General features: G+C 47.1%; 2 protein-coding genes across 2 annotated transcripts; both read left to right on the forward strand.

The window, feature by feature from the left end:
* The first annotated feature begins 376 nt into the window (after window positions 1–376).
* vps36 (vacuolar protein sorting 36 homolog) lies at window positions 377–14,741 on the forward strand. The gene is made up of 14 exons (XM_036525567.1): window positions 377–538; window positions 934–1,002; window positions 1,342–1,412; window positions 1,728–1,842; window positions 3,528–3,617; window positions 4,320–4,406; window positions 7,730–7,762; window positions 7,873–7,950; window positions 9,607–9,741; window positions 10,223–10,288; window positions 11,051–11,115; window positions 12,054–12,138; window positions 13,383–13,459; window positions 13,968–14,741. Exons 1-14 carry the CDS (start codon window positions 443–445, stop codon window positions 14,047–14,049), a joined length of 1,149 nt encoding a protein of 382 aa, XP_036381460.1. The 5' UTR covers window positions 377–442; the 3' UTR covers window positions 14,050–14,741.
* Window positions 14,742–16,118: 1,377 nt separating this feature from the next.
* On the forward strand, window positions 16,119–21,993 carry LOC118775142 (thrombospondin type-1 domain-containing protein 1). The gene is made up of 5 exons (XM_036524887.1): window positions 16,119–16,308; window positions 17,720–17,843; window positions 18,351–19,310; window positions 19,477–19,635; window positions 20,132–21,993. The coding sequence occupies exons 2-5, from the start codon at window positions 17,789–17,791 to the stop codon at window positions 21,592–21,594; spliced, it is 2,637 nt and encodes an 878-aa protein (XP_036380780.1). The 5' UTR covers window positions 16,119–16,308; window positions 17,720–17,788; the 3' UTR covers window positions 21,595–21,993.
* Window positions 21,994–23,122: the final 1,129 nt, after the last annotated feature.

A 23,122-nucleotide genomic window follows, 5' to 3' on the forward strand; every position in this document is an offset into this window, starting at 1 on the left:
GGGAATCTGCTTTATTTTAAAAAAACAATCATCTGTTGAAAGAAATACTTCATACTGTAACAATTATGTCTGATAATATATATATTTTTCTTTAAAACATTTTCAGGAGCCCCCTAAAACATGAGGCCCATCATTTTTTTCTGTCGCTCTTTGATGATGAATTTTTGCGCCTTGTGAAAAGCGATTCGTATTCGTATTCGTATTCGTAAATAAACGTCATTGTCAATTAAATAGGAATAGTAATGCACTTAAATATTTGGAAAAGCAAAGTTATGTAGTCTAACCGCTTAAAATACGTGTTTCATTTATCTGTCTATTTAGCTGTTGCCATCTCAGCAGGCAGTTTTTCAGGCACCCCTACGGAAGTAAACACAAAAATGTCATTTGTATGGGAAGTGGCTGAAAAGTAGTTTGCAGCTGGATACGTGAATGCTTAACAAAAATGGATCGGTTCTTGTGGTCAAATGGTCTGCTGGAGATGAACGAAACCTTAGTGATCCAGCAAAGAGGTGTCAGATTATACGACGGAGATGAAAAGGTATCTTTTGTGGATAGAGTAGCTAAAATACCTATGATAGCTAGACCTACTTAACTATCAAATCAGCCTCCCCCTGCATAGAATTGAAACATGTCGTTCAATTGTGCCCTCCTGATACACTCTGAATTAAGGACCGCGTCTGTTATTGATAGTTGCACTATAATTCACTTGTATGCCATCAATAGATTTAGTATGAACAGGTAGCCATATTAGCCAGCCACAATGCTAGCTTGCTAGACAGCGTGATGCGTTAGCTAACCCTAATCTTCTGTTTTCATCCTGTAGTCGAGTAGCCTGCGCTTTTACCTAGGTACGAACTTCCTCCGAGCGGAAATTGGGAGTGATATTACTCAGATGAGCTTGTTAAGATTGTTATGATGTGCCTTTTCGTGCAGGCGAAACTTGATGTCGGTATTGTCCTCCTGAGTACGCATCGACTAATCTGGAGGGACATGAAAAACCACGTAAGAGCTCTAATGGTTTTTCGATATTTACGAAATTAGAACTGCATGTTACACTGTTTATTAATATTGTTATTTTATATGTAGCATTTCTAAGGCTTCCAATTACAGTACCGATAACGTATTTGAAAAGTAGCTGTGTCCAAAAATTTCATGTGAAACTAAGAGGTAGCAAAATGCAAGTCTGTGTTGTTTTGAATGCTTCACAGAAGTGTTTAATCAGATTAGGTCTGAAATACACTATGTACACTGCCTTCACCCAGTGCTTTGATTGAAGACTTTTCCATATTAGAGAAGAGCTTCTTCTACTGTTAGGTGTCATCTATCCATATGTCTCTACAGGAGTGCTGCATTGCCATACCCCTGTCCCAGATCATCTTCTTTGAGGAGCAAGCAGCAGGAATTGGAAAGAGGTGACACTTGGAAACAAGACAAAGCTGTGATTGTGTACATCCTCTACAGTCTGCATGAGCTGTTGGACTCGACTTGAGAGATTGATGCAAAATTCGTTAGATTGATGCAGGACTTACTGGAACCTGCCCTCTTTTTTGTGCAGGGCTTCAGGAAATACATTATAAATGATGTACACATACATTCTCATGTGACATTAACCCATTGCACGTAGCTATGTATTTTTGCTTTAATCACAATTTTAACATTTATCATGTGAGTTGTTTTATCAGTAACTGTCATCACAGTGAGCAGTGCCCTCTGTCTTGTGTCTGCAGTGCAAAGATTGTTATTCACCTGCACCCCGTGTCCCCCAACAAAGAGCCAGGACCCTATCAGCACAGCAAGTACTCCTACATCAAGCTGTCCTTCAAGGAGCATGGCCAGATAGAGGCACGTTCCTCATGGTTTTATTGAGAGGAGTGATTTTAAGGTTCTGAATTAAGGCCTGGATTTTGGCTCTTCTGTCCCCATTAGTGCCCAGTAGGATAAAAGTCATTGTGAAAAGGTTCAGTCTATTCAAATTTGGCCAGTGACAAATAAATATAAAGCAGGTAAATCAGACGTTTCCGCTACATGGAAGTCCACTGAAACAGAACAACTTTCTCAGCAGTTTCAATTGCCATTTTGTAGTTTTGATTTTCATGCTGAATATATCTGAAAGGGGAACGCCTGAATATGGTTACATCTGAAACATCGGAACAGATAAGAACATATTCGGTCGACTCAAATTCTAGTGTCTGACCTTTACGACTAATTTGTGAGGTGAGTTTAGGGTTTTACCTAATATAGCAGCGTTTCTCAAACCTCTCCTGGAGTACCCCCTGCCCTGCAGGTTTTAGATCTCTCCCTGCTCCAACACAGCTGATTCAAATGATCAGTTTGTTATTAAGCAGCTTCAGGAGTTCATAACGAGTGGATCATTTGAATCAGCTGTGTTGGAGCAGGGAGAGATCTAAAACCTGCAGGGCAGGGGGTACTCCAGGAGAGGTTTGAGAAACGCTGTAATATAGAAACAAACGCATGAATATTTACTCAAAAGTAGCAACTTTTATTATACTTTGAGGAATTCAAGGAGGGTGCTCTGCTGTAGTATCCTACTACACAGGTGTCGGTCTGTATGGCAGAGCTCCTGCAGATCCATCATAATTCCAACTGAATGCTGACAAGTTTCAAGTCCAAGTTGGAATTACAAAGTAAAATTCAAAACATTCTATGTTTGCCTGGAAAAGGGTTTTGGCTAATTAAACAAATGATATATTAGTTCATAGCCTCATTAAAACATGAATGTGCTTTAACTTCAGCTGTAGCCAAGAACCTCCAGAAACTGCACTATTCACCAAGATTGTTATTTAAAACTGGTATATACCACACGATGTATTGGGAATGTGATTCGTTCTTAATATGTTGGTTTTAAAGAATAATTAGTCTGGGATTCGATCTCTGTGGGATGTGCCTTGTACTTAGGTGTGAGTAATGCAATTAAGTCTTAATTCATTGGTTTTCAGTACTTTCAGATTGTTTTCTTTATTTTCAATGACAACCAAATTTATAATGCGTGTATTCTAAGAAATAAAAAACCTAAACGCAAAGCACATCGCAGGTAGATCAAATGTAGGCCAATGCCACCAGTGCATTGGTGGGAATTAAATACTCCATAGTCTAACATTGTTAGCCTCCAAGAATACCAACTGTATAGTGATTTATGGGCACATGTTTCCAAAGGAAACATACATGCTGAATGCTAATGCTGCACCAAGGCTGTGGATAACTTTGTAACTGTACTGTTCTGCAGTGTGTGCTGCGATATCCCTTTATGAGGCATTCACTCTGCGATAGGCCAGTTCAATAAATCTATCTGTCTATCTGACTTTTACCTCTCAATTCCTCCATTCTGTGGATGTTGGTCAGGCACAGTGTTTGAATTTTGTGTTCCAGTAATAACTTAAGCGTTGATATGCTCTGCGAACACAGCCAGTATTAGACTTCCAAGGACAACACAGGGGCATTTGGTGAAGTTTGTGTTTGAGCCTGGGGCTGACAGAATCATGCTTACACCTGGCCATCTCTGTTTGCAGTTCTACCGCCGACTGACCGAGGAGATGACGCAGAAGAGGTGGGAGAGGACGCCTGTGTCCCAGCCAATGTCGACAGCAACGGGACCTCAGGTACAGAGAGAGGTGTGGCCCTGGCTCTGTGGCTCGCATATCCCCCCCCCCCCCCCCCCCCCCCCCCCCGGCCAAAAAAAAGATTTAGGACCACTGAAAATCTCCCGCAGTTACAACAAAGTAAACAAGCTTGTCTCGCAAGACGTATTTGTAAGGGAGTGCGAAAATCTGGCGGAAAGGAAGGAACTGGCCCAGTTCCTCCTCTTTAAAACCATTGTTAATTCATATTACCGTGAGCCAGAAAAAAAGCACATCTCCTTTTGAATGTCTGCCTGTTGTTTGTTTGCACTGAGGGAGATAGATAACTCTTTCATTGAATATATCACTCTGCCTGCTGGTATTTCCAAGGAGGAATATTAATATTTCTTCCCAAAGGCGTGACATGCACTGTTAATTTGTTGTTGACAGACATGCAGTTCACTTTATAACCTAGGAGTGGCGCTGTTTGTTGGCGCTATCACCGCGATATGGAGAGAAATCACTATCTTTTGGTCATTCTCTTGCTCTTAGGTTTCTTTCAATGTCATGTTCGGTCATGTAGATATCATGCCGTACAAGTTATTTCATTTAAAAGTGTTGAGCAGACACTTGTTGTGGCAGTGGGGGCACGTGTTGCTGGGGAGTTTTAGGAGGTGGAGATTTTAGTGGTCTCCTGGGCTGACCCTGTCCTTCCTCTTGCTGTGCATGCTCTGGGACCCACAGGCAGGAAGGACCCGCGCCGTGGGGATCGTGGGCATCGAGAGGAAGCTGGAGGAGAAGAGGAAAGAGACGGACAAAAACATTTCAGAGGTGGGGGTGGGGAGCGCGGCAGAGTGGGAGAAACCAAAGTGGGGAGAGAGAGATGGGGAGCATTGGGGGGATTGGAGGGGGAGAATGAGCCGAAGGGGTCGCAGGAGGTACGAGGAGAAGCGAGGAACGGGGGGGGGTCACAGGGGAACCCAGCCATCTGTGCCGGAGTTAAACGGGGTCACGGCCTTCCCCTTCCTGTGCTGGCTCCGACAAACACCCACTGCCATGGAAAAGAAACAGTCATTCAGCAGGGCTTGCGCATAAACACAAACACACACACCAAGGCATAATCAGCCTCTCACTTTCATTGTGTGTGTGTCTGTGTGTTAGACAAGATGCAGTTGGTCAACACAGTGTCTTGACTCATCTCCCGATGGTATCATCCGCTCCTACACATTTCTCCTCTGAGCAATTTAAAATAACTGCAAGCGAAACAGGTGTCTATTGATGGAGACCTGGATGCAGAGGCTGCCTGGCACCTCATCAGTAAACCGATGTAAATAATAGAGGGAGGGAATGAAATGTGCCCATCTGCGTTGCGTAGAGGACCGTAACCCAGTCAGGCATTTCCGCAGACACCTGATATGGGAGAGCTCTTTTCCACAGATGCACGAGGTGCCAAGCTGTTGCTTCACGTGCCAGCCCATGTCAGCGTGAGAGGGAAGGTGAGGTCACAGCCGCAGGTGACAGGATTGTCTGTGTGTCCGGGTGGTGGCCTCACTTGTGCAATGGCTGCTTTCATTACAGCAAAATTACAAAATGAGTTGTGCACGCAGTGTGGCCCACTTTAGCAGTAGCCCTGGAAAGCTAGGCTGTATAACCGTGCTGAGTGTAAAGGCCCAGCCCTCAGAGGGAGTGCGCAGCGTCCTGCCACAGCACTCTCTGTTTACCCATCTCCTCCTCTTTCACTCTCACTGCTTTCATTTTTTTAATCTTTCCCTCAAGTTACCTCAGCGGCTTCGTTCAGTCTGGGGAGACCTTGACAATCTTCAGGCTCTCACACACATCATGTTCCAGACACATCGCCCCAGCTGGGTACCGTGAGAAATAAGATAGAGGAACAGCCCACAGTTTAACCCAGAAAACACTTATTTCACTGTAAAAGACACAACTCAGTTTGATACTAACTGCAGGAACTTGCTGGTGTGCAATTCTAGTAGATCCTTATTCAGTTATTTCAGCAACTGTTCGAGCAGTATTCTACTTACTGTGCATATGATGAAGATAATAAATAAACTACTGTACGCTACTATACTCAAAAATTATTTGTAATAATTTGTTTCATAGCAAACATATCACATAGTAAAAGCATAGTGCAGTCACAGAACAAAATGTCTCAAGGATAAGGGCCTTCAGTCGGTGCTCTACATAGTACATTTCCATAGACAACCCATCCCCCCCAACGCACCCCCCAGGGTAACGTCGCTGGACAGGATAACCACGAAACTGGAATGTTTTCCCTCGAGTAATTATCACACCTCAGTGAAAGTGCATAGCTGCTAATGTGTAAAACAAAACAACGAGGGCCTGTTTTAGCCGCTCGGCGATGGGTCCCGGGTCTGGTGCCGAGCGGCCGTTAGATGCGGACCCCTAGCAGCGGGCCTGGTGCCGCCCAGCCCCGTCGGGAGACGTCACGCGCTCCGTCTCAAAGGCTTCCTGCCGAGGCTGTGCGCCCGCGATAAGAGAGGAGCGCAGCGGGGGCCTTTGTGTGGGGGCGGAAGTCCCCGATAGGTGTGTGCGCTTGGCCTTTGTTCCCGGGCTCACCCCCTTCATCACCGGCCGGAGCTGAAATAACACGAAACAAAACCCGCCTGGCTGCTTTACCCGAGCTCCGCCAGCCGCGCTTTCCGCCTCGGCCCCACCAAACGTGCTCCTCGGCCTGTTTGTGCACGGATGGAGGATCCTCCGGCTCATTTGTCAGGGCTTGACAGCGTCTGGATAAGCGAAACGTTTTCCTGAATAGAAGAATCATTCTCTCTCACAGTGCAAGCAGCGTGCCATTGCCCCTGCACAATGCACGTACATTGAAACTTCCTTAAAACTGTAGCAATGCCTTACAGTAGTAAAGGTAGCATTTTCTCCTATAATGTGGAATGTCTTCTTGATGATGGGTGGCAGTGTGGTGGACTGGTAAAGGGCAGGGCTTGTAACCCAAAGGTTGCCAGTTCAGTTCCCACGTGGGGCACTGCTGTTGTACCCTTGGACAAGGAACCCAAATTGCCTTGTAATTAGGGGTGGGCTAATATACTTGATGTATCGCGGCTTGTTCTGCGTGGGATGTAATAAATGAGCATATCGCGAACATCGAGTACAAATTGTCATGTAATTTTTTTAAGCCGCCAGCATGAGACTCGCTTTGGCATTTCGCTTCTCTCGCTCACTTCTATGGCTCTCTCCCTCTCACAGACACAAAAAGAAAAAACTCACATACATACATCAAACACACTCACCCGCCCATCCAGACAACTCTCCTGGGCGAGTGTGTGTGATGTTTATAGGTGAGATGTGTGTTTTTGTATCTGGAGGGAACAGGGAAAGAGCCTGGAGAGAGTGAAAGAAGTGAAGCGAGTTTATATGTGCTGAGTTCGGAAATGGTAATAGAAGATGGAGGCGGACGAATTGGTTCCGAAAAGAAACGGCACTGGATCCATCGTCTGGTAGTGGTTTGGGTATCACAAAGAAGATGTTGAACAAACAACAGTTATCTGCAAAATATGCAACAAACCATTGCCTGGTTTGAATAAATACTGTTTTGTTTAATTTAACTTGGTTAAGATTTCCCCCTTTTTGCATGCAAGTTTAAAATTGTTCCAATAGAAACCACTAATGAATAAAAAAAGAATGTTTTAATGCAGACATATGTTGCAGGGACTACTATAATCATCATACTGGTGTGATTGTATGCATCGAAGGGTTAAATCAAGCATTTATGAAGTGGAGGAGATTTCAAAATATCGAGATATATATATTGTGTATTGCGATATAGCTTAAAAATATCTCAATATTGTTTATAGGCCATATCGATCAGCCCTACCTGGTATCCCAATGTATAAAGGGAATATTGCATTGTAATTGTATTGATAAATGTAATTATCTGTGTAATTATCACTCTAGATAAGAGGGTCTGCAGTAATTTTGTCTGTTTAGTTAAAGGATGTGGACACGCAGGACTGAGAGTGGGTAATGTGGGGTAGAGCTGTTAGCCGCCTCAGCGACGTCGTGGTGGATTGTCGTGCGTCCGGTCAGTCTCGCCTTCCTTCCGGATATCTCACACCCTCCCTCTCTCTCTCCCCCCCCCCCCCCCCCCCCCCCCCCCCCCGCAGGCCTTTGAAGACCTCAGCAAGCTGATGGAGAAGGTAGGAAGCCAGTAGGCACCAGCAGCTCGTCACTGGCGTAGACTGCGGGAACAAGAGCAGCAGCTGTGCTGCTGGGCCGATGCTAACCCGTGCTGTGCCTCTCCTCTCAGGCCAAGGAGATGGTGGAGCTGTCCAGATCCATAGCCTCCAAAATCAAGGAGAAACAAGGCGACATCACTGAGGATGAGGTAAAACTGACCCTCCCGCCCCACGCGGGCCCCACGCTGAATGAGTCGGTCTTGCTGGGATGGGTGGAGATAAACGCTACAGGATGGGTTTGTTTGTACAGCGCTGTTCAACAGTTAAGAACCCGATGGTGCTGGATTCGTTGTGCTCATCGGACGGACGGTTTGTCTCTGTGTAGGCGGTGGAGTGGGATCGAGATGCAGGGGTACACTTTGTCTTTTTAATGCATTTTCCCATACGATTTGAATATTCGTATGTGTTCTGCACAATCAGATGTCCGTACGTTCTGTTTAAAGACTGCAGCCTGTTTAACTTGCTTTGCCACAGGCCACCTACCCATCCAGATGCTTGATCGGGCGTAGCAGGAGGCTCGAAGGTCTTGGTTCATTTGTAATTAGGAGAAGGACATCCCCATATGGCCAATGCTGTAGCTCCTCAGTTTATCTGGCACGCCCTGTCCATGTGGCTGGCTGGTTCCCCGCTCCAGAGTCTTCTGAATTAATAGGCTCACTGGAATCCGAGACACACTTAGATTACCTCCCCACCCCCCACCGCATCACAAGGAAATTCCTCCTCCGATTCGCCTTTATTTTCATTGATTTGAGTTACCGGGTTTCATGCACAAGGGTAAACAGCAGCTGAGATCCTATCAGGTCCGGGAAAAGGGATCTGCGGGTAAACACCGTGGAGGGTGTGCGGGCGCTCTCGGCAGCCTTTCCTCCTGAGTTTCCAGCCCCTCTCGCCAGGTGCCGTTGGCCTCAGAGCTCTCCAAACACCGCGCGCTTGATCTGCATCTCACCTGGCTTCTCTCCAACGCACATGCATCCTCTGTAGCAGCGTCGTCTGCTGGCGCCTCTCTCGCTCAGTTCTTTCTCCCTCTCTTCCCAGCACAGACATCACAGCTGCTAGGAAAAGCATATAAAAACCATTTCTGGGTTTATTTTAGCGCCCGGGAGATTTATTATGGTACGGGGATCTGGGAGAACTCGAGTTACACGGCGAGAGGCAGCGTGTTTGTTTTTTTCTTGTTACGGTGTTTTTTCGGGGCAACCCGTTTGCTAGTGTTCCCATGCACTGCGCACTGCTATTAAGAGGGCTCTTCCCCCCCAGGTGGAGACGGTGTCACAAGGGCCTCAGAGGCCTGACCTGTGTGACCCGGGACGGACCCGAGGCCGGTCGCCGGCCCGACTCTCCAGGATAATTAAAAACAAAAGGCCTCAGTCCCCCTCCAGGTCTCGTCTGGGTGAAGCTCTCTGCGAGGGTTAGCCCACGCTGCTTATCAAGTCAGCATCGGTCATACACAACACATGATTGTTAGCCCTGAGCACAAAAAGCACCAGGGAGAGGGGGGGGGGGGCTGTTTACCCAGGACAAAGATTTCAGTCTGCAGTGTCCAGTTAGCAGTGAACTTGTAATCAGGTTTTGGAACATTTCATTTTCTAAATACCAGCGATAAATACATTGTATTATTTCTAACAGTATCACCAGTGCTGGGGCTCTGGCGTTTATTAGGGTAGGCCCGGATGAGGATTTCCGTTAATAGTGGTACGTGTCGTTTTGAATGCATGCTCAGAGCTCAACGGAGCTTGTGAAAGGATGCGTCCATGGTAAGCGTGTATTTACTGAGGCTGTGCCTGTGTTGATTCTGACTTCCACAGACGATACGGTTCAAGTCCTATCTGCTGAGCATGGGCATCGCCAACCCGGTCACTAGGGAGACCCACGGCTCAGGCACGCACTACCACATGCAGCTGGCCAAACAGCTAGGGGACATGCTCCTCGCTCCGCTGGAGGTAGGAGAGCTGAGGCCCACCTCTCCCCAATCACCTATCAGTCTACTCATTCATAGATAGTGCTCTGCTGATGGATGGACCTATCTCTGCTCCAGTCCCAATGAATTACATCAAGAGAAAGGTGTGATGGCCATTCCCTCTTATGATATAGTTGCTGACACCAGTTCCGCTCATATTAGAGAATACTCCCACAGTCTACATGCCTTTACCCCAACCAGCTCATATCTGTTCATCGTCAAAGGGCATAAAAGCTGAAGCTGTGACTTACTCATTTGTCAGAATTTGAGTGAATCTGAGTGAATGTTTACAAAAGCAGTCATTGCTCCACATTGCTGCACATTTTTGGTCAGTCGCCCACCCAGAGCAGATGGACCCCCACAGAGGATTTTGGGGGATTAATGCCCTGACTCCCCCAGTAAGATGAGGATTTACAGTGCAATACACAACAAAGTGCTTTTCACTGATTGGTCTCTCTCTGAAGGAGCGTGGAGGTATGATGGCTCTCACTGAAGTCTACTGCCTGGTCAACCGTGCGCGTGGGATGGAGGTATGCTGGACACGCACACACACACACACACACACACATTGTAGAATAAGCGCATCCTTTATATTTAACCGCACTCGTTGGTTCACTCAATTTTCCTTTATTTGATCGTCTACTAAAACTGTCTGCTCATATCACCGCACCCCTGTGTAAACTGTGCAAAGGTGCAGTGTGTTTGAACCCCGCCTTTCCCCTTCCTGAGCACTGGTGAGCCTCTGCCAAAGCCCTGGGGATAATTAGGCACAACCGTGATCTCCCTGCTCCGGGGCATTAGGAGGGAAGCTCTTGATTGGCACAGCAGAGGCCATCTGGAGGGGGGAGGGGATTGGGTGTCCCCTGCTGTGGGGTGCCACGGGGGGTGCAGCTGAGCACCCTCTCTGTGCTCCTCTGGGCTGGCTCCCATCGCATTAACTGCTTCAGGCAGGAGATGCGGCCTTCTATTATCCTTTACTATAAGCCCAGATATTTAGGTATCGGATAACCAGATACCGTTTCAGCAGTTTCCAACGGAGCAGCACACACCTACACATGGGCCTGTACTCCGTTAGTCTTCATTACCCCTTAATGCTGAATGACAAATCTAAGCAAGTATTACGTGTTTTCTTTGATTCATAAAGTTTCTTCGGATAATTTCAGTAAGTAAAGGGCATTGCAGTTTGACTGAATATGAAGCTTTGCACTCTTTCAGACACACAAACAGAGAGAGATACACTGAACACCCAGCTGATGCTGCTCTCCTTCTCTCTCTCTCTTTCACACACACAGCTGCTGTCTCCAGAGGACCTGGTGAACGCCTGTAAGATGTTTGAGTCCCTTAAGCTGCCTCTGAGGTAGGCCCGGGGCTGGCGTGTGACAAGGGCGGGGTGGGGGCGGGCGGCATCACGGGGCGGCAGTGAGGTCACGCCGGTGGCAGCTTGGGAAGAGGAATCCGCGGGCCACTTCCTGCTTCACATCCTGTTTTGAGAGCCTGTGTCCGGGCCCCCCTCATCTCTTCCACCTATTTTTTTTGGTGTCGGTGCCGTTGTCTTCCTTCTGCCTGCAGGAATTCCAGTTTGAACATGGCTCAGTTGTACTATTTCCAGTTCAGTTGTTTTGTGACTAAGTTGTATTTCTCCTTGTACACAGGATGTGTGGTAGCCTGGAGCAATTCTCCTTTGTTTCATTCCCCTGCCCCACCCCCTTCTATCTGAATGTGTCCAAATCAATTATATCTTCCTTGAATTGTAAGGCATAAGCTGTTCTGGCACCAAGCATCTTTTCTAACCAGCGTGCCCCTTATGGGAGAGACCCTGAAGATGGAGCCTATAGTTAGGCAGCTTAGAGTGAAACGGGAAAAAGAGTGATGTGGTAAAGTGGTAACATAAAAACCTCCTGCCTCACAGGTTTCCCCATGCTGTGATTCTAATTTAAAACATTTTCTAGCAGTATTCAAATTGTTTTGCTTTGCATTTCCACTTCAGAGGTTTTCAGCCTTCCTCACATGAAGTGTAACTTTGCCACCACAAGAGCCCTCAGTGAGCTGGGAGGCAAGTCTTTTGACCGTCACATTATATGTACTGTAAACAGCAGAGGACTCCCATGTCGTGCTTCAGTCTCCTGTTGAGGCTCTTTGCAGTGTTCCGAGTGCTCATTGTTTTCAGGAACCGCCGCAGTCCCATAGGGTGTAACGTAAACATAGGGGGTACCACTAAAGCCCCAGCCCCCAGTCAGCCACGTTCTCTAAGTGTTGCAGGACTGACTGAACCGGGGCTGTCTGTTTCCTCGCCAGGTTGCGTGTTTTTGACAGCGGGGTGATGGTGGTCCAGTTGCAGTCCCACAGTGAGGAAGAGATGATTGCATCTGCGCTGGATAATGTGTTTTTTTTTTTTTTTTTTTTTTTTGGAAAGCGCATGGCATGACATAATTTATTTTCTTAGCAGGCACCCCCATCCAGGGTGATTTTCTCAGCTTGCTCTCCTTGCGTGGCCCGTTTATCCAGCTGGTCGCTAACAGAGACGGTCGAGGTCTCCGGGGCCCTTACTGAAAACCGGGGGCCGCGGGGTCCCGCCCAAGATTCCAACCTCTGGGCCCCATGGCCATCGAGTCCCGAGTCCCTCAATCCCCGCTCCGCACTGCTGCCCTGCGCGGCACTGTGACAGTTGAACCCTCCTGGAGCGGGGTTCCCCTGGGGGAGGTCCAGTCCACGTTACAGACCACGGAAGGTGGCACAGTGAATGTTGCGGGGGCTCCCGCCGGGCCTATCGGTAGCGGGGGCTTTCCAAATTTCACTCAGCTGGACACCCCACACATGCAGCTCCGGGGATACCTCTGGGATGGGATATCACTACCAGATGTGGTCCTGGAAGAAAAACACTGTCTTATTGATGTTCTCTTTTTTGTGTTGGGCAGGAGAGGAATGGGGTTTCGGGGGGCGTTTTTGTGTGTGTGTGTGTGTGTGTGTGTGTGTGTGAGGGGAGGCGAGGTGTCTGATTTTAGTTTTCCATCAAACATGAGTCCAAGGCACACATAGTTCAGATTAGGAATGCATCAACATGATCTGCAGTGCAACAGCTTTTCAGTGTTCTTCCATACAAGGGTTCCACTCCTGTGAACGTTTAGTGTAACAATACAACAATGGCAAGTTTGGACACTCATTAACAAGTTTTAGTAGATCACTCTAGCAAACAAAAAAGCCTTAAATGCCACCAGGGTCTGTTCTCTGAAAAAGGTTTTATGATTACATTTAGTTTTATTCATCTAAATTTATACACTTATTTTATTTACATTGACACTGACATTTCTTACACGAAATTAATTTATAATTTAATTTAATAAATTAGCCTTTGAGAGTGTATCCTTGGGAGTGTGTTGCATTGGATATACCTAAGACTCACCAAGTAAAGGACCATGACAAGTCCAGATTTTTAATTGCTTGGTATGTCCAACTAAATGGTTTCCCTGGGTGTTCCGCTCTCACAGAGCGACTGTAGGCACCTTTTAAAGGGTGGATCGATGGGATTGGAAGGCGTGTGGTACCTCTAGGCCGGCGGCCCCTGTCTGACGCTCTGGTGAAAGCTGTTCTCCATGATCTTCCCTTACCCAGCTCTGCTCTCTGCAGGTGTCTGAGAAAGGGTCACTGACCTCTGAGGAATTCGCCAAGCTCCTGGGACTGTCTGTTCTTCTCGCTAAAGAGAGGTATCTTCCGCCGTTCTAATGGCATGAAGATGTATCAACACAAGTATTAGGAACCAGGTTAAGGCCCGTTTAGGTTTAGGGTTAAGGCTTTAGGTTAAGGGTTCCATTGGGAATTGCGATGAAGAGAAAGGCCCTGTGTATTAAACAGTGAATTATCTTCTTTCTTGGCTGCATATTGCTGAACACATACTACTCCTAAGGTGGTAGGATCTGTGTTGTGGTTCATAAAATTCAAATAGCAATTCACATGCTAAACGGCAGTTATTACTTTCATCCCAAGACACCCTTATCCAAGGTGGTTTACATTGCTTCCAATTCTATGTATCATCTATTTGTACACCTGAGTGTTTGCTGTGGCTTTTTAGGCTGACTACCTTGCATTGCCACACCTGGGAATAGGCCTTGCAACCTTCGCACCACGCACCTTATTCGCTACACCCCCACTGCTGTGCCACGTGTTGTGGCATGGAACGAAACCAATTTTTCCCTCCATTTCTTCTTTGTGCAGATTGTTGCTGGCTGAGAAAATGGGCCACCTCTGCAGAGATGATTCTGTGGAGGGCCTGCGGTTTTACCCCAACCTCTTCTAATAAAGCCCCCGAGAGCGTCATCAACGCACCGCCCGTCAGCGATCTCCACCCCCCTGGCCTTGTTTTGGACCCTCAGAGATTGCCGAACTTCAGAGCGATTGCTGAGGCGTCCTTACCGAAGTCCACTTCGCTTTGAGCAAAATGGCTGTCTGCAAATGTGGCAAAATTGCTTAAAAGAAGTGTTCTCCCTTGTCTTAAGAGAGCAAGACAACAAATAGACGGATGCATTGTTTCGTTACTTGAATAATACTTATGGTAGTTATAAGGGTGTCTGGCCACACTGAGAGGAATAATCTGTTTCTCCCTTGTTTATGTAGCTCTGAGGGATGTCATCCCAGCTACTAAGTCCAAAGGATCAGGGCACAGCACACCTGTCATGCTGGAACATCTTACTGTAGGCAGCAGGTCTAGAGGTTTTAGGCAAGGATAGGATTCTACAAGCAAATAAACAAGGTGTTGTTCTAAAGGTTCTTAAAAAATATTGACATGCACCTATAATACTGTTTGTCCAAGTGCATAGAAATATTTGCATATCATGAGTCTGTCTGGTGCCAGGTTTTGGTAGCACTTGTGGCCACAAATCAGCTGATTTGGGAAACATCCAATATGTCATATCACTCCTTTAATCTGTCAACTTTTATTAGGTAAAGAGACTTGCTCCTGGGACCTGTTATCAACATTGTTATGAATTTGATAAGTGAAATAAATGATTTTTTTGGCAATCAGTGGTCATGAAATTCAGCAGCAGTGGTTTTGTTCGTGGAATCCATTTAGAGAAACTGTATTGCGTTCTGAAGTGGAAAAGAAGCCGAACATTCATGAGTCATTCTCTTTTGAAGTTAATGCCAGCTAGCCTAAACAGTCAAGAGCAAAAAAGGTGCATAGCTGCTGGAAAACTGGTTTGTCAGATTTCTTTGTTTCAAGCAAGAAACGTGGAACACATTTTTCTGAATGATGTCATTGTTACAGTAATTCATCTGCATTGGATATATTGGTTTCATAACACAGCCTGTGTGTTATTCCTCTGAGGATCAGCTCAGTAGCTGGAATACCACCCTGTCTGCACTGGCTGTCGTGTAATCGCAGTTTTAATCTTTTCCAGGTTTGGTAGAAAAAGAACCATGAAGTTCTTCATAATCAAAATGGCATCCCCGTAGTGATTTACATGTACAGTTAAAGCACTTTATGTTTGACTTGCTCCTTGTGTTTCCAAGACTCACCTGCTGTATCACCAGTCAGAGTACATGATTACAGAAGGTAATACAATTTATTTTCCATGTAGGTCAGCTGCTGACATGTTAAATATTTACACTTTTTGACGGCGAGACAGACAATGAAATGCACGGTCTGGTTCATATCCTAAAGGAGCTTTTGGAATGTGGAGGTCTACAGTATAGCCCCGTCCAAGTTGGCATGGAGTTTTGAGACGAGCTCTGAGTCTGTCCAAGGAGTGAACATGATATTCCCTCATGCACCAAACAAACCTGATTCTTTTTGATCAAACCAGCTGTCTGTGCAGGTCTTGATGGTGGTTTTTAAAGAGGCAATTTGTTCGAGAGAAGTGCTTCTAAACCAGGGATTAGACCTTGAAAACAGTCCATCCCAGGTCTCTGTCTGGCCACTGTGGCCAGTGTCAAGAAATAATCAACATGGATATCTACAGGATATGACACTTTTCAGTTATTATTATCCTGTTTGAACACGCTTACCAAAAATAGCCATGTTCATTAAAAACACAGTGTGCAGACAATAGATTGCTTCTATCTGATTATCTCGATTTTGCAGTCTTGTGATGGGGAGTTTGTATTTGATTTTGTATAGCTTAATGTTCAGTTAAGTACTTTGCTATCAGCACTTTCTTCCTCTTGCTGTGGTTATTGTTAAACTGGCTGTGTCTTTACACAGCTACGGTGCTATTTCTCCGCGGCTCCATGACAACGAGCGAAATTCTAATTAAATTAACGTTAAATGATACCTAATTACCGATAGAGGGCGCAGAGCGACCGGGGTTGTGGATGTCATCTTGGAGTTACCGCAGCTGCCACTCAGGCGCAGCGGACTGCAGACAGCGTCCGTGTCCCGCGTGTTACTCGCGTTTATCGAACTCCAGAAGAACAATCGCTGTTATTAATCATTTTGCAATCGATGACACGGACAAGAAATGGATATAACTAACAGGAACGGGATGTGTTTGGCGGTAAGGTTTGATTGCTACGCATTTGCAAAGAGGAGCGATGGGCTGTCCTGTGTGCAGAAACTGTAAGTATAACGCATTTTACAGCAACATTTTAGTATGTCCCTGTAGCTATTAAATGTGTCGGACGAATATATTGTAAACAGCTTTTTATTATATTTTTGTTTACAATAAAGACAACAGCTACTTTCAAGAAACATTTTAGACATTTTTTAAGTTTTATCTAAGTTTCCATAATGTTTACAGGAATGTTGAGTATTAATAGGAACAATGTTTTTGGTTCGTAAACATCGCATTTTCAGTGCAGATGAATGGCTGTGCCAGTCAGGAATGCTAATGTAGCTCCAGGAACAGTGCACAACTCGCCGATTTGTTTGGACACTGCCTTGACATGTTGAACTATTGTACATGTATAAAGAGTAGAGTATGACTAAAATTCGACTCATTGGTTTCGACAGCCATTGTAGCGCTCAAGGATTTTTTATGCACATACCAGAAACCAGGCATGTCATGACATAAGTAGTGATCCTATGAAATGTACATCATGTGACTGCCATACTGTCACACAGTTTAATTCCTGTGCAGCCTGCATATAAACAGATGTTATTAAAATATACGTCTAAAACGTCTATCCACAAACAGTGTATACGTGTTAAGAATTAGTGACTGCGGGTAAATATACCTCTTAAACTAATGGTTGACAGACATCCCATTATACTTAAAATAAATCACATAATGAGTGCATTTTTCTCCCTCATTTTTAACTGCAGTTTTATGCTGAAGTGAAAATGATTAAGGACTTCCTTGATTCACTTTAATGTATGGGTGGTCACGGGTGATTATACCCATTCCCTCAACACCTGTTCATCAAGATTGTGATTTAAGGTGAGGCGCTGGCGATTGGGATAAACACTGTTCATCTGCCACAAGCGTTCAAAGTCGGGGCAGAAGTGGTGTGGGGAACACTGGAGACAGGCGCGTTACTCAGCCGACAGGGAGTATGCCCTTTTCACCAGAGGAGGGGTCAGGAACTGGCAGTAAGCTATTTTTTGCCTGTTGTTTTCTCTGACGCAAATTCAGAAAACAATGAGCGAAGCGTGAAAAGACGTCATGGTCACTGTACAAACATCCAGGGAGTTGAACCAGAACAGCTGAAGTCCGTTTTAAGGAGGGATATAATCTTTATTCATCCCCTCACACACCACGGGAGACACTTTTAATGGCTTGGCGGTTTCTCTCAGTAAAATAGACCTTCCTGCCATACCTAAAATGCGTTTTCTTTTTCCATTACCTGCACATACGAAAAGCGAGGGCTAAGTGTAACAGGACACTTCATACTTCAGGATACTTCAGCATCTCTGAGTGACTCAGCTCGGGCTGTGTGACTGAATGGGGCCTGCACTGAGGGCATGCGAGTGTTGCACGGGCGCATGATGGAGGCTGACGGTGTGTGTGCGCGGCGCTCCGTGTTTTCAGAGCTGCTGTGACGGGGTCTGCGGGAGGGCATGTGGCGTGACGAGGCTCCGGGGCGCAGCAGCAATCGGAATGACACAGGGTCCCGCCGCGGTGTTCCCACTCCTGCTGGTGCTCCTGGGATATGGTGAGTGGGCTGTAGGGTCAGCGGGCTCTCAGTTCATCTTATAGTGTCTGAAATCAGAAATTTTATGTGTAGGCCTGAATGGTTTGGCAAAAATATATCCATGGGTGTGCAGTGATGAGTATATTACACTCAGTCACACTTGTGGTCAATACTTCAGTGTTTCACCTGCTGTTGTACAGCTGGGGTTATTTTGAAGGTAGTAGTGACACATTCAAACCATCCACTGGCACAGGAAACACATGAGGAAGGAAAAGGAGGGGGTGAAAGACAGGTCAGAGCCCTCAGAGACCAGCACTGCAATCGCATTGCCAGGAATACTTCATTATAGTGTCACCTAACAGGAATGCTAAATTTTGATGCATCTGACCTACTGTTTTTTAATTGATCATAAAATCCATAATCTGTGAAGAAGACAGAATTTATACACATACCCACCTGTATGATATATACCCAGTTTCTTACTGGTGGAATTTATTAACACCACTTCTCCTTCTTTCTGTCCATTAGCTCTGGCCAAAATCCACCATTGGCCCTCAGTCCATGTAGCCTTGAGCAACGGGAGCGTGTTTGTAGATTTCAGCTGCCTCCGCAATGTAACAGACAGCGCCATGACTGTGTCTCTGGTGGACATGGAGACCAACGTCACTGTTCTGTCCAGAACAGTTCCTGCAAACCATTCAGAGGGCACTTTGGAGTTTGACTGCACCTGTTTCCTCTATGCTGGGAGTTTCAGATTCAAACTGGAGCAGGAGAGTGACCGAGGTGCATACAATGCCACCTGGTGGTGGAGCCAGGTACTGCATGTCCAGTGGCCCACCTTTCACATCGCTGTGGAGAGGACCAACAACCAGAGTTCAAATTCCTTCCAGATTGTGATCTCCACTAATGACAACTTCCAGCCTTGCCTCAGCAGTAAAAGCGTGCCCCTCTATTTAGAGGTCAGCTACCTGGAGTACAACCAGATTGGGAGGAACAGCATTGACAAAGTGAAGGCCCTGAAGCGTCGGGAGATCAAGGTGGTTAAGTCGCAGAGTGTTGAGCTGGACTGTGCCTTCCCCTTCACAGAGAGGGACTTTGTCAAGGTGGCCCTCAAGTCCGCGCGCTCCCAGCAGGACATAAAAACGTCAGGCCCTCTCTACCTGTCCCGAATCTTCTCCTACAAGCTGCTGGTGGATAATGTGTACAAGGCCGGGTGCACAGGCACAGTGACCGTGCGGCTGCTGCCCCCACCTTGCGCCTTCACCAACGGGAAGGTGCTCCTGTTCAGGGAGGGGGGAGGTGCCACCCCGGGGGACGAGGTCACCCCTTCCCTGGGTTTTAACTGGCTCACTCAGGGGGAGAATGAGACCGAGTTCAACTGCTCCATCTTTGCACCGGGAAGGCACAGATATTGCTTCCGGTTTGTCCTCAACTTCAGCCGTTCCCCCAGCCCTGCCCAGACCTGCATCATTGTACAGAGGAATGCAGGTGGGTGCAGTGTTCTCCTGTGGTGCTGTATGGGACACATGAATGACCCAAAAGTTTATTAATGTCATGGCAATGTTATTTTTTTGTGTCATTGTTACAGATCAAATCTGATTTGTAAAGTGGAAAAAAATGTAACGTCTCTCACTCCACCCGCTGGCTCTTGTAGAAACGTGGGGACTCTGGCAGTCGTGGAGTGGGTGTAGCGTGACCTGTGGAGAGGGGGTGAGGGAGCGCTTTCGTGAGTGTCTGGTGCCCTCTACTGGTGGACTGCAGTGCACCGGCATGGTTAAAGAGCAGTCTCATTGCTCCCTGGAAGACTGCACAGGTCTGGTATTCGTCTCCGCTGCCAACTGCATAAGCTCAGGACTGTTGTGACACTGTTCACTTAACCAGAGTATACACATAACAGATGTAAATAAAGTCAGTTAGATTAAAGCAGGACTGGGTGCGTATTGTGCAGTAAAATGGAGTATGCATTTATATGTGACACTGCAATATGCAGGGAGCTTGCTTTATCACCAAATGTCTCTACCAGTGCTGTATATTGTTACAAGACATCATCACTGATGTACATCAATCCCCAGGAAGAACCTGTTATAAAACGCTGCTTAAAATATATTCAATGCCACTGGTCCTCAGGAGCTATTACTCGGTATCTATTAGTGTATGGTAATAAAACATATAAGTATGTCCTGTTGAGTTAGTTTAGTTTCAGTTAAATTTGTAGTATGTATCATTACTTTCATTTTATTAAAATTATACAGTGATGTAATTTAATTTGTTCTGTCTTTCCCTTCTTCTCTTTCTCTCACTGAATTCAGCGCCCCGTCCTTCCTTGTCTCCCTTCGCCCCCACTGACACAGCCCTGGGGGGTAACTTGGTGGCGGTGGCGGGAATCTCGCTGTGCCTGGTGGTGATCGTGGCCACGGTGCTGATCACGGTGTGGCGCAAAGTGTGTCGAGCCCCCAAGTGCAGCTCGGTGCGCCGCAGCTCAATGCACTCGCCCGGAGGCAGGAAGAACTCGGACGAGGCCTCCATCTGCGGCCACAGCCTGCAGCGGCCCAGCTTCTCCGAGAGCCTGCAGGTCGCCCTGCCCGAGCAGGGCCTTCCCCTCGCCCCCGCTCTGGGCGGAGCACCCGAGAGGGTCACCCTGGGCCGCCAGCAGAGCCAGACCCTCCCTCTCCCCCTGGACCCCGAGAGGGTGTCCCCCACGGGCCAGAAGATCGTCCCGCCCATCTTCGGGTACCGCCTGGCGCAGCAGCAGCTGAAGGAGATGAAGAAGAAAGGGCTGAAGGAGGCAACGCAGGTCTACCACGTCTCCCAGAGTCCCATCGACGACACCATGCTGGAAACCACCGCCTCTACCCCGGCCGCGCTCACCCCGGTGCCCCCCGACCCGGACAGCCAGGAGGAGGCCAACCTCAGCCGCTTCCGCATCAAGTCCCCCTTCGTGGAGACCGGCAAAGCGGCCAAAGCCTCCGCCACCCTCCCCGACAGGCTCAGCCCCAAGGCGGACTTCGCCCTGGGCCCCCCTCCGCCGGGCTTCGGCAGCAGCGCGCAGCGGCGGGAGCGCACAGAGCGCTGGGTGGAGATGGTGGAGCGCAGCGGCGGCTACCTGAGGAACCCCAGCTTCAGGAGGACATCCAGCTTCCACGAGAGCAAGCAGCCGCAGCAGCCCCGGGCCTTCAGGGAGCGCAGCATGACCCAGGTGGCCCCCCGACAGCTCCCCGAGGGAAGCTGCAGGGCCAGGCTGTGGGAGCAGCACCACGTCCCGGAGCGGGAAGACTGGGACCGGCCCAAGCCCGGCCCGAGCAACGGCCCGGTCGACGAGAGGCGCCGGCCGTACGTGGAGGCGGCCCCCCGCTTCCCTGAGCAGGGACGCTACGCAGCGGGGGCCACATCAGAAACAGAGGACGCCAACAGGCTGGACCCCCTGTGCGAGCGGCGCCTGGGGGCCCGGGGCCTGGGGTTCGGGCAGGACAGGGCAGACAGGGCTGAGGCGAACTGGAACAGGAGGGGCCCCTCTCCCATCCAGAGGAACATCCTGGCCCGCAAGCTGAGGGAGGCCAACTCCTCAGCCACCTGCCACCGCCAGCGCAGCTCCACATTCAGCCACTTAGACTACCGAAGGGACAAGTGCAGGAGCCTGCCCCTGTCCACAGACTATGCGGGCTACACCTCCACCTATGGCCTGACCGAGTCCGAGCAGCGCATGATGGACCTCTCTGGGTATTTAGGGGAGGAGGATAACGTGGAGGTGCTGGGGGTTCACAGGCTCACCTAAAAAGAGACAGCGGGGGTAGACCTGTTCCTAGTCACATAACTGGGCCACAGCCAGAACTGATACTGGTTTCTGTCATTTCTGATGGATGGTGAAGAGGGCTGTGAGGGAATGTATTGTTCATGGGAAGAGGCGTGGTCCAGATACGATGTAACTAACTGTCTGATTTAAGGTGGAATCATAGCAAATGTGATACATCCAGGAACAGACAGTGATGGAAGCCACTGCTTATTGCTACTGTTGCATGTACAAGTTACAATCTGTTCAGGGACAAAATAATGTTTTACTCAACCTATTTGCAGAGGTCAAATGTAATTCTTTCTCTAAAAAGAGTGTTTTAAAATATTTTTTCATTCCTACCAACCTTTATGGAGTTTAAAGCACAACGACTTAGTATTTGTATGACAGCAATCCGGTAAATTAAATAATCTGTTTTGATACATCTTTATGTTACATAGTGTCTTCCTGTCATAAGAACTGGGAACAAAATTACGCACCTGGTGTGTCACACAGATTTGTTCACACATTGTTTATTAAAGAATGTACCATGTAGGTTGCCCAGGTGACTATCTATATCTGTATACTTATGCAGTGGGCTACAGAAATGGTACCATATCAGTATCAGTCGTTCCCAAATATCACAACAAAAAAAAATCCAAAAATTGTCTAAATAGACTTAAAGAACAGAAGAGGAGAGTAAGAGGAAAGAAAGCTCTTCGAACATGATTATCCCTCAGCAGTCAAGGAAACCTTCAGGTTGGAAGCAGCAGAAGACTGTTAGCAGAAGCTGTCCCTCTGACTCAGAGTGGTAGCTCACTAATATGCCCCTTTCAAAACTGCTATAACATTTCTCAGTGGTGCAACTTTCCATTCAGGGTGGCTGTGTGACACCTGCAATAAACACACTCACACACACACACACACAAAACAATACCTGGTCATTTTTAGCAACAGCCTCAATCCCCAACTACAACACACTGCTTTTACAGGCACAGGTTGACAGATATTTTAGTCTGATGGAATGGCACATTGATGTTTCACTGGTTTTATACTTCCTGTGAGATGAAGGGAATAACCTCCATACTCCTATGTTGAAACCTCCTGTTTGTCTGAGCTGCAACGGCATTTTCACAGGACCCAGCATTTTTACAGCATTTTTTTTTTCTACCCTCACTAACTTGTAGGCTACATTGTTACAAACTGTTACATGATATTACAAATTTTTTTAAACATGCTCACATATGAGAAGGTAGTGCATCGTTTTGGGGAGATGATTTAGTACATTTTAAAAGATTCTATTAGTACTTTTAAAGTTTTGGACTTTGGCGGTTTTTAGGCTTATCGCTGGGGTAACACTGCTTTGCAATAAGAACATAGCTTACATCAGGAAGTTTAGTGGTTTGTTGATCCAACCCAAAGTACCCTTGAGCGTCCCAGAATTTTCTAATGTAGGAAGTTGCTGTTTAATGCCTGTACTTTCGCGTCGTCCACTATAACTAAATTTGAAAATAAATTAGATATTTACATTTTA

This window comes from Megalops cyprinoides, chromosome 3 (assembly GCF_013368585.1).
Source record: "Megalops cyprinoides isolate fMegCyp1 chromosome 3, fMegCyp1.pri, whole genome shotgun sequence".
In the NCBI taxonomy this organism is placed as follows: Eukaryota; Metazoa; Chordata; class Actinopteri; order Elopiformes; family Megalopidae; genus Megalops; species Megalops cyprinoides.

Coding starts and splice junctions, on each gene's coding strand:
- vps36 (XM_036525567.1), top strand. CDS start 443: ATGGATCGGTTCTTGTGGTCAAATGGTCTGCTGGAGATGAACGAAACC. Junction 4,407..7,729: donor CGGACAAAAACATTTCAGAG/GTGGGGGTGGGG, acceptor CCCCCCCCGCAG/GCCTTTGAAGACCTCAGCAA. Junction 9,742..10,222: donor TGCTCCTCGCTCCGCTGGAG/GTAGGAGAGCTG, acceptor CTCTCTCTGAAG/GAGCGTGGAGGTATGATGGC.
- LOC118775142 (XM_036524887.1), top strand. CDS start 17,789: ATGACACAGGGTCCCGCCGCGGTGTTCCCACTCCTGCTGGTGCTCCTG. Junction 17,844..18,350: donor GCTGGTGCTCCTGGGATATG/GTGAGTGGGCTG, acceptor TCTGTCCATTAG/CTCTGGCCAAAATCCACCAT. Junction 19,636..20,131: donor CTCCCTGGAAGACTGCACAG/GTCTGGTATTCG, acceptor CACTGAATTCAG/CGCCCCGTCCTTCCTTGTCT.